At 29.2% G+C, this 11144-nt stretch overlaps 1 protein-coding gene across 4 annotated transcripts in view; it reads right to left on the bottom strand.

Annotated features, from left to right (window-relative positions):
- Positions 1–7950, bottom strand: part of LOC119615490 (ecotropic viral integration site 5 ortholog) — a 10567-nt gene extending 2617 nt beyond the window's left edge. Inside the window, exons 1-10 of one of the 4 annotated variants that reach the window (XM_037971493.1) lie at positions 7450–7840; positions 7243–7375; positions 6748–7174; positions 5543–6018; positions 5370–5484; positions 4909–4926; positions 2239–2897; positions 2053–2170; positions 1821–1919; positions 1126–1228 (exon numbers count right to left, since the gene is read on the bottom strand). In XM_037971493.1, coding sequence (XP_037827421.1) covers positions 1172–1228; positions 1821–1919; positions 2053–2170; positions 2239–2897; positions 4909–4926; positions 5370–5484; positions 5543–6018; positions 6748–7174; positions 7243–7375; positions 7450–7696 — 2349 coding nt within the window. In that variant the 5' untranslated portion in view covers positions 7697–7840 and the 3' untranslated portion in view covers positions 1126–1171. Of the gene's footprint in view, positions 1–1125; positions 1229–1820; positions 1920–2052; positions 2171–2238; positions 2898–4908; positions 4927–5369; positions 5485–5542; positions 6019–6747; positions 7175–7242; positions 7376–7449 lie in introns of all 4 variants that reach the window. The other 3 variants (XM_037971494.1, XM_037971491.1, XM_037971492.1) reach the window with 3 other exon arrangements.
- Positions 7951–11144: the final 3194 nt, after the last annotated feature.

The raw sequence follows: 11144 nt of genomic DNA, 5'->3' as shown, positions 1-11144 counted from the left end.
AAATAAAGATGTGAATAATTTAAAGTAAAAATAATAAGGGTATTCATGAAACACGTGTGCAAACTTGCACAAATGACTATCTGTATTATTTAGAAGAGAAAATTTAGTTTAAAATGATCAGTTCAAATGTATCAGTGTTGTGTAAGTAAAATCCCATACAAATTGTGTCAAATATAATGTAAAAACGAAAATGCACAATTTGCGAAGCTTTTGGAAGCTTATATGAAAACCCTTAATGTATTATTGATTATATTTTAAAACTTATATAAGACATTGTCTATAATATAATGCCTATTCGCAATGCCTATTAACAATGGCTATTTGCAATAATAGTTTACATATTTTGTTACAGATATAGTTTCGCAAACTACTAAATTTTTACCACACTAGCTAAGTTACCGAGGGGAAAATTACAAACCTATAAAAAGAAATCGCCAATTAAAATTTCACGTGAAATATGTTCCCTTTTCACATTTTTCGTTCACTAACTTTTTTGTCGTGAAAAAAATTCCCCTGTTGTGAAATTTGTTAATGGAATTTTGTAAACATTGAACAGTTGTTGCATACAAAATCAACTATTGTGAATGAATTGTTCACAACAAGTTCACGATAGCAATTTTCCCTTCGAGGGAAATGAAAATTTCAAGTATAGGGGTGAATAAAAATACTGACAAATCTTTATATTAAAGACCATTAATATTACAGATTTAAACAAAAATCCTATTACTAAATTCCAAATAATTTAATGAAAAATAACTAAAACTAAATGATCTTGTAAAACAAATGAAAAAATCTTTAAGACATTTAATGAAATGCAAAAAGGGAAAAACTAATTTAAGAAAAAAAATGTTCTAAAAATCTTTTAAATTTAAAAATCTTTTTAAGGATAACATTTCGAATAATAGTCAACAACAATCATGCAAAATTAAAAAACAAAAAAACTCAAAAAACTTTCAACTTTTAAAAGAAAACGAAAATCATTTAAAAAATGTAAACAATTTGAAACAACATGGTTATAACGCATTCAAAAATAAAAGTTTATATGAAACTTGATTAAATGATTGTTGTTTTTTATATGTATTTACTCGATTTAGTCTGATTAATTGAAAAGAAAATAATAATGACCTTCAAATGTTTAACTTTTTTATTTTGGATTTTCTTTGGAAAACGTTTAACTTATCCACTTCCAAGGTTCAGTATCGGGACTTGTTATAGGCGTAGTGGTATACTATAATATAATTAAGAATATAGCAATATAAAAAAATACATAAAAACATACAAACAAAATTGTTTTTGTTTTCAAAAGGTGGTGGTGTAAACAAAAGAATTTTAAATTTTTAATAAAATCTAACAAAATTTATTTTCAAACAAAAAATAATAATAAACAAAACAAACAAAAAAGAAAAGTGTATCAGTTGTAGGGTGAATTTGGGTGATTTATAAGTAAAGAGTTGTGATAACATTGTGGTATGAATATGATGATAAAATAGCTTAAAATGTGAAGTGATAGGCGATCTTATAATTAAAAAAAAAACGAAAAACAGAAAAACCAACTAAATATTTAAAAAAAAAGTGAACAATTATGATTTATGTTTAAACGGAAATGTAAATGATGTAAGTGTCAAGAACCAAAACCAATTTTTTTATATGTAAAGTGTAGGTGATAAGAAAATTGTTATTATTCTTTATGTACACGAACGAGGAGGATGAAAAGGTTAGAAATGATTATTAACCAAAAAATATATAATTGCTTTGGACAAGGGTTTGAGGGTCAATTGTATAATTAAAAAAAACAAATTGTGCTGAAAACTAGAACTTACCTCGGCTTTTAAGTCGGCGATTCTGTCCTGCAGATCACGCACTTTATCAGAGTCATCTAAATTGGAACGTAGTTCACCTTCGGCTAACATTTCGGAATTCTAAAAAAAAGCAAATAAAAAGAACAAAATTTAAACCAACAACAAAAAACTAACCAACTTATTCGAAGGATAAAAGGTTAAACTTTTACAAAATGTTAAAATGTATATAGCAGGTTTCCATTTAATACATTACCTTAGTTTCTAATCTGGAAATTTCCTGTTTCAATTCAGCTACTGTTTGAGACTGTTCGGTGAATTTAATTTTTACATTCATCAATTCATCCTTCATGCGAGATTCCAAATCAGAGTATCTAAATATAAAACAAAACAAACAAAATTAAATATTTCTATTTTAATACAAATATTCTTTTCTAAATACCTATGTTGCTGTTCTCTAGCCTTATTGGACATCTCTTTTTCACGTGTCAATGCCATATCTAATTCCTCCTTAATCTTTTTATTCTCCTCATCTTGACGTCTCAGCTGATTGGTTGAGACCTGCACTTGTGTCTCCAACTCCATTACTTTCAAACGCAACTCTTTCAGTTCGGTTAATGTTTCCATTTCTCTAATGCGTGTAGTCATTAGTTCCTCTTCCAATTTCTGGGTATGTTCATTTGATTTGGAAGAATCAAATAGATTTGTTAGCAGCTTTTTGGGTGTTGAATCCACTGGATGTGAATTGTGATCATTGCGTTGTTCCTGCAATTGTCTTTGCCATTGAGTACTTAGTTCTTGTACTCGCTGTTTGAGATCTTTTAACGAGAGACTGGCTTCTGCCTCTCTCAGTTTACTGGCTATTAGTTCGTCCTGTAAATGGGCAACTGAATTGTCGGGCGTTGTTTCGCGCAAAGTCTTTTTATCCTCTTCTAATTCCTCTATTTTGGTTTTCAAATTACGTATTTGATCTTCACTTTCGGCCAAACTTTGTCGTACCTTAACCAATTCCTCTAGGAGGCAAGAGACCATTTCATCGCGTTGTTTAAGAGCCTCCTCTTTCATACACAATTCATCGAGAGAGGATTGACGTGAATTGTTCTATAGAGATTTTTTAAAAGGATTTTATTAGTATTATAGATTTTGCGATTATATTTAGTTTTAGACATGCTCCAAATAATAATCTGCTTTTTATAATAAAAAAATCTTTATATATTTTTTTTTAAGAAAACTAATTTTAACAAAATAAGCATGATTATTTTATGATGATTTAAAGCTTTTAATAAAAAAATTTAAACCAATAAATACTAAAATATACATACATTTCTTTAATTTAAAGGATTCGTTAATTATTTTAAAATAATTATACAAATTTTTAGAAGTAAAAAAGTTAATTTATATGATAATTAAAAAATAAGTTTAAAACACACTAATGGATGATATGTAGATAAATATGAAAATATACTTCAGCACATATCACCTGCAAGTTGCAAAGCAAGACGATCAGTTCTCTATTTATCTATCTATCTATCTATCTATCTATCTATCTATCTATCTATCTATCTATCTATCTATCTATCTATCTATCTATCTATCTATCTATCTATCTATCTATCTATCTATCTATCTATCTATCTATCTATCTATCTATCTATCTATCTATCTATCTATCTATCTATCTATCTATCTATCTATCTATCTATCTATCTATCTATCTATCTATCTATCTATCTATCTATCTATCTATCTATCTATCTATCTATCTATCTATCTATCTATCTATTTATCTATCTATCTATTATCTATTTATCTATTTATCTATTTATCTATCTATCTATCTATCTATCTATCTATCTATCTATCTATCTATCTATCTATCTATCTATCTATCTACCTATCTATCTATCTATCTATCTATCTATCTATCTATCTATCTATCTATCTATCTATCTATCTATCTATCTATCTATCTATCTATCTATCTATCTATCTATCTATCTATCTATCTATCTATCTATCTATTATCTATCTATCTATCTATCTATCTATCTATCTATCTATCTATCTATCTATCTATCTATCTATCTATCTATCTATCTATCTATCTATCTATCTATCTATCTATCTATCTATCTATCTATCTATTCTATCTATCTATCTATCTATCTATCTATCTATCTATCTATCTATCTATCTATCTATCTATCTATCTATCTATCTATCTATCTATCTATCTATCTATCTATCTATCTATCTATCTATCTATCTATCTATCTATCTATCTATCTATCTATCTATCTATCTATCTATCTATCTATCTATCTATCTAGCTATCTATCTATCTATCTATCTATCTATCTATCTATCTATCTATCTATCTATCTATTATCTATCTATCTATCTATCTATCTATCTATCTATCTATCTATCTATCTATCTATCTATCTATCTATCTATCTATCTTATCTATCTATCTATCTATCTATCTATCTATCTATCTATCTATCTATCTATCTATCTATCTATCTATCTATCTATCTATCTATCTATCTATCTATCTATCTATCTATCTATCTATCTATCTATCTATCTATCTATCTATCTATCTATCTATCTATCTATCTATCTATCTATCTATCTATCTATCTATCTATCTATTATCTATCTATCTATCTATCTATCTATCTATCTATCTATCTATCTATCTATCTATCTATCTATCTATCTATCTATCTATCTATCTATCTATCTATCTATCTATCTATCTATCTATCTATCTATCTATCTATCTATCTATCTATCTATCTATCTATCTATCTATCTATCTATCTATCTATCTATCTATCTATCTATCTATCTATCTATCTATCTATCTATCTATCTATCTATCTATCTATCTATCTATCTATCTATCTATCTATCTATCCTTTATATTTCCATTTTTATCCAAACAAACATAAAAGTACATAAATTATTATTATAATTATTTAAACACAACATGCAATGTTAGAATACTGTTAGAAAACAAAAAGAATTAAAAAATTTATAAATTAGAAAAAAGAAAAACTTTTTCTTTATTTAAAAAACAACCATTAACAACAAAATTACTTACGCTTTCGAGGGGTACATTCTGCGCTCATTATTATTTTGTTTTTGTATTAAAAGTATTGTTGGTTTGTTTTGTAGTGTGAATATAGTGTATGTAAGTGTTTTTTGTTTTTAATAATGTAAATTGTTTTCACCACAACCATTTTAAATTGTTTTTTTTTTTAAATATAAAATAATATACACATATTTTCCAAAAAAAAAATAGAAACGAGGGGGAAGAAAAACAGAAAATTATAAGTAAAAATTTGTATTTAGCCATTATCCATAGAGAATTATGAAATTAAATGATAAATGGGTGAGTGACGTGATTAGATACAGCATGATGAAGTGTGAGCACAAAAGATAAATAAAACAGGAATTGATATGGTAAAAGGGTTTTTATATCAAACGGAAGGGAGTCTCTTTAACACCAGAAAGTTAAAGGGGAATTTACAAATTAATAAATTTAATAAGAAAAAAACTTACATTTTCCTGCAAACGCAAACTTAAGCCGCGCACCTCTTCATTGGCATTTTCCAATTGATGGGAAATTTCCAAATACGAACGACGCAGCTGCATGAGTTCAGTTTGTATAGCAAAGCTAAAGCAAGAAACAAAAATTAATTGTTATCCTTATAATTCAAATCTTATTAACCTACCTAGTCTCCTCTTCCTCGGCCCTTGACACCTGACCTCTGACCAAACGATCTGCCAATTCAGCCGACTCAGCCTCTAGCAATTCATTGCGTTGCTTAAGTAAACGATTTTCTCTTCTTAAACGTCTTAGTTCTACCATTTCTTCCTGTTCTTTTTTCTTTACATCCTGATATTCTTTTTCCATTTTCTTCATACGTTTTGTATTGATTTTAATGGAATATGCCAATTGAAAGAAAGCCTCTGGATCAGCTTCTACTTTTTTGGGTAATTCTTTTTGGAAAAATTTCAACATAGCTTCCATATCCAAAGAGAGTAAAGTATCTTTACCCAATAGTAGTAAAGCCAATGCAACTTTGAATATGAATTCCATGCCTTCGCTGAGGAAAACATCCATAATACGTGATGAGATATTTAGATTTAATGAAGTTGTATAGAGAGTAAGGAACCAACTGGAAGCATACATGGTAGTTTGGAAACCCTAGAGGAGAGAAGGTGGAAGAGAAACAATGTTTATTTGTAGACTATAGACTAGACTAAAGAATAGACTATAGGCAAGACTATAGACTAAATTATAGACTAGACCATAGACTAGACTATAGACTAGACTATAGACTAGACTATAAACTAGACTACAGAATAGACTATAGACTATACTATAGACTAGTCTATAGACTAGACTATAGACTAGACTATAGACTAGACTATAGACTAGACTATAGACTAGACTATAGACTAGACTATAGACTAGACTATAGACTAGTCTAGTCTAGACTATAGACTAGACTATAGACTAGACTATAGACTAGACTATAGACTAGACTATAGACTAGACTATAGACTAGACTATAGACTAGACTATAGACTAGACTATAGACTAGACTATAGACTAGACTATAGACTAGACTATAGACTAGACTATAGACTAGACTATAGACTAGACTATAGACTAGACTATAGACTAGACTATAGACTAGACTATAGACTAGACTATAGACTAGACTATAGACTAGACTATAGACTAGACTATAGACTAGACTATAGACTAGACTATAGACTAGACTATAGACTAGACCATAGACTAGACTATAGACTGGACTATAGACTAGAATATAGAATAGACTATAGACTAGACTATTGACTAGACTAACAAAGTTCAAGAATCTAAACTCTTCATAAATTATAATCTTATCTTCTCCACCTAACCTACCTGTTGTTGGAAGTGTATATGCATTTCTGGTATCTGTTCGAGCACCAAATTTTCCAATTGATACATGCACAAACCCAGTTCCGACATCGATGGCTTAAACATATCACGCATACGATGCTGTTGCATTATTTGAACCAAAACAGCAAAAGCCTCTTCCTCGGGCATTTGCATGAGTAGAAGACCAACAATAAAACCCGAACCCTGGCAATAGCCGACCTCACGATCATGTAAAGAATAGGCTTTGATAACATTAAATAAAGCCTCTTGACCGGGGCCATCTTTTTCCTTAAAGAAATCCACCTCGGGATAAGTACGGGCGATATCACGTCGTATCACCTTTTCACAAGCCGAGGTGGCCTTAATATATTCGGCATATTGTTTTTTATCAGCATCATTAGCACCGCAAAGCTGTTGCCAAACAATGGCTCTGAAAATCAAGAAATGTAAACAAATTAAAATCGTTAATTTAAAGACCTTTTAAAATCAAGAACTCACCTAAAATGATGTGGTATACCACGTCGTACTAGTTCTCTGACACAGGGATTTTTACGTTTTAAAGCTCCCTCCCAATCATTTAATATGGTGGCCCAAGTGGTCCAGATGTCCTCCTCGGCCACGGAATTGCCATCTGTTTTTTATTAAAAATAAAAGTTATTATTAAAAGAGTTTCTTATCGTTAAAATTTATTTTACTAAAACTCACTTGATGTTATACTTATTTGACTAGTATCGGAATTTTTACGACTGTGTGTGGAATGCAATGAGTTTAGGGATTTTGCATCACTTTCAATCAGCTTATTGGCTGCCTCTAATTTTGCTAATAAATCCATTTCGGAGGTGGGTAAATTCTCTTCAGCTGTAGCACATTTAACATCCATTTTTTTACTGCTACTACTAATAGTTTCCTGTGTATTATTGGCTGTTGTAGCGCTGGCAGTTGTAAGGGTCATTGCCAATATATTTCCTTTATTAGTTATTTTTAAATTTTGTAATTTTTGGGAAAATATTTCTGTTTGTGAATTACTTTTCTTTTTATATTGAAGAAAACAAATTTGTTTTTATTTTCTTCTTAAGATATTTTCCCCCAAAAAATATTGTTTTTATTTCCTGGTTTGGAAATTTAATAATAATTTAAACATGATCCCCTGTGTTTTCGTTGGTTTGTATTGTTTCAGGAAATAATTTTATTGTAAAAGAGTTTTAAAGCTGGAAAATAAAAAAGAAAATTGGCCATGAAAAGTTATTAAATTAATTATGAGTTTGTTAAAAGTTGAGTGTAATTGAAGGTGGCCTTATCAATTTAAAAACTAAATGTAAATTTTAATTTGAAGTCTTTATAGTCTATCTATGTCCTAGTCTATAGTCTAGTCTATAGCTAGTTTATAGTCTAGTCTATAGTCTCGTCTATATCTAGGCTATAGTCTAGTCTATAGTCTGTACCTATAGTCTAGTCTATAGTCTATTCATAGTCTAGTCTATAGTCTAGTCTAAATCTAGTCTATAGTCTATCTATAGTCTAGTCTATAGTCTATTCTATATCTAGTCATAGTCTAGTTCGATGTCTGTCTATGTCTAGTCCTATAGTCTAGTCTATAGTCATAGTCTATAGTCTAGGTCTATAGTCCTAGTCTATAGTCCAGTCTATAGTCTAGTACTATAAGTCTAGTCCTCTAGTCTAGTCATATCTAGTCTATAGTCTGGTCTATAGTCTATTCTTAGTCCCTATCTAATAGTCTAGTCTAATAGTCTAGTCTATAGTCTAGTCTATAGTCTAGTCTATAGTCTAGTCTATAGTCTAGTCTATAGTCTAGTCTATAGTCTAGTCTATAGTCTAGTCTATAGTCTAGTCTATAGTCTAGTCTATAGTCTAGTCTATAGTCTAGTCTATAGTCTAGTCTATAGTCTAGTCTATAGTCTAGTCTATAGTCTAGTCTATAGTCTAGTCTATAGTCTAGTCTATAGTCTAGTCTATAGTCTAGTCTATAGTCTAGTCTATAGTCTAGTCTATAGTCTAGTCTATAGTCTAGTCTATAGTCTAGTCTATAGTCTAGTCTATAGTCTAGTCTATAGTCTAGTCTATAGTAGTTATAGTCTAGTCTATAGTCTAGTCTATAGTCTAGTCTATAGTCTAGTCTATAGTCTAGTCTATAGTCTAGTCTATAGTCTAGTCTATAGTCTAGTCTATAGTCTAGTCTATAGTCTAGTCTATAGTCTAGTCTATAGTCTAGTCTATAGTCTAGTCTATAGTCTAGTCTATAGTCTAGTCTATAGTCTAGTCTATAGTCTAGTCTATAGTCTAGTCTATAGTCTAGTCTATAGTCTAGTCTATAGTCTAGTCTATAGTCTAGTCTATAGTCTAGTCTATAGTCTAGTCTATAGTCTAGTCTATAGTCTAGTCTATAGTCTAGTCTATAGTCTAGTCTATAGTCTAGTCTATAGTCTAGTCTATAGTCTAGTCTATAGTAGTCTATAGTCTAGTCTATAGTCTAGTCTATAGTCTAGTCTATAGTCTAGTCTATAGTCTAGTCTATAGTCTAGTCTATAGTCTAGTCTATAGTCTATAGTCTAGTCTATAGTCTAGTCTATAGTCTAGTCTATAGTCTAGTCTATAGTCTAGTCTATAGTCTAGTCTATAGTCTAGTCTATACTCTAGTCTATAGTCTAGTCTATAGTCTAGTCTTTAGTCTAGTCTATAGTCTAGTCTATAGTCTAGTCTTTAGTCTAGTCTATAGTCTAGTCTATAGTCTAGTCTATAGTCTAGTCTATAGTCTAGTCTATAGTTTAGTCTATAGTCTAGTCTATAGTCTAGTCTATAGTCTAGTCTATAGTCTAGTCTATAGTCTAGTCTATAGTCTAGTCTATAGTCTAGTCTATAGTCTAGTCTATAGTCTAGTCTATAGTCTAGTCTATAGTCTAGTCTATAGTCTAGTCTATAGTCTAGTCTATAGTCTAGTCTATAGTCTAGTCTATAGTCTAGTCTATAGTCTAGTCTATAGTCTAGTCTACTGGGGGAATAATTTCTCCCTAGTTGTTATCAAAACCAGTAGTATTCACTAACCATTACCAAATTGTTGACATCTGATTTGTCATTCTAAGTTTTACATCAATAATCCGTATCTTCTAAGGTAGTCTAAAACGTCAAATTGTAGTCATTAAATTCTAAAACTTTTGACTCTTAATATAATCAATTTATCGGAAATATAAAAGAGAATCGGTTCTCTAGTTAAAGTTTTAATACCAAGAGCAGATTTAAATTAAACCAACAAAAACGTCTTTACTATACGAACTCTCCTGAGCGAGTGAAGTTTTCAATCCTTAATATAAACAAAATTCTAAGCAAACTGCATTGACAACTTTCTTTACTCTTAAAGTATGAGAAACACACAAAAACAACTAAATTGTTAATGACCTAAATTTTGCGGTTAAATAAACAAAACACTTATTTACAAAAAAAGCCGCCGGTCTAAACAAAAAAAGATGAGCCCCCAATTGTTTATATCAAAAAAAAAAAAAAAGTAATTGGTCTTTTTTTGTCTTTCCCACCAACAAACACTAATAATGCACAAAAATAAAAGCAGTTTAAAGAGCATAAATAACAATAATAAAATAAAAAAACGCTTTTGGCATTAATATTTAATTGTGTTGTATTTTGAACAAAAATAACCTTGGCCAACAAAACAATAAAAAAATAGTTAACATTTTGGAACTAAAACAAAATATATAAATATAAACAAAAAAACAAATGAAGGAATGACATAAAAAGGGAAATAGGAAAATTACTTTTTATAAAAAATAATAATTGATAAACGAAAGGATAACACGACAAAAAAAGGACAAATTAATGTAGGTCAAGTTTATTAATAATAACGATTTTTATCAACTAATGTTTTTAGGTTAACGGCTGACAAACAAAACTAATAAACAAAATACTACTACATAGGCTGTTGTCTATTTAATTGTTTAATGATTTCTTATATGTGTTATACAAAAAAAACAAACCATCTAATAAATCATTTTTAAACGTCAACGTCATATACTTAATAGTTATTTATCATTTTCCATGATTCACTTTCTCCAAACGTCATTAATTCTGTAATTTCCAATCACTCACTGTACATGCAGACATTTAAATTTAAAGAAAAAATGTTTTGAAAATTTCATTAAATGATTATTTATCTAAATTACCAACTAACTAATTTACTACATATTAAAATTTTGTGTTTTTTTTAAGTAAATTAAAAAGTTTAGACACTTATTAATTTTTTTGTTTTAATATTGCTTAAAGCGTAAAGCCTCTTGGGGAATAGGAAAGTAACTTCTTGGCGTCGTAGTTTTTCTGTAATTTCTCTAATGTCTGTTTAACTACTAAAGTATAATTAGTCTTATTTTTTTAAATAA

Source organism: Lucilia sericata, unplaced genomic scaffold (genome assembly GCF_015586225.1).
Source record: "Lucilia sericata isolate MDLA Ls3-8-SP2 unplaced genomic scaffold, ASM1558622v1 Contig005380F_arrow, whole genome shotgun sequence".
In the NCBI taxonomy this organism is placed as follows: Eukaryota; Metazoa; Arthropoda; class Insecta; order Diptera; family Calliphoridae; genus Lucilia; species Lucilia sericata.
This window is presented reverse-complemented; position numbering and strand designations above follow the sequence as displayed.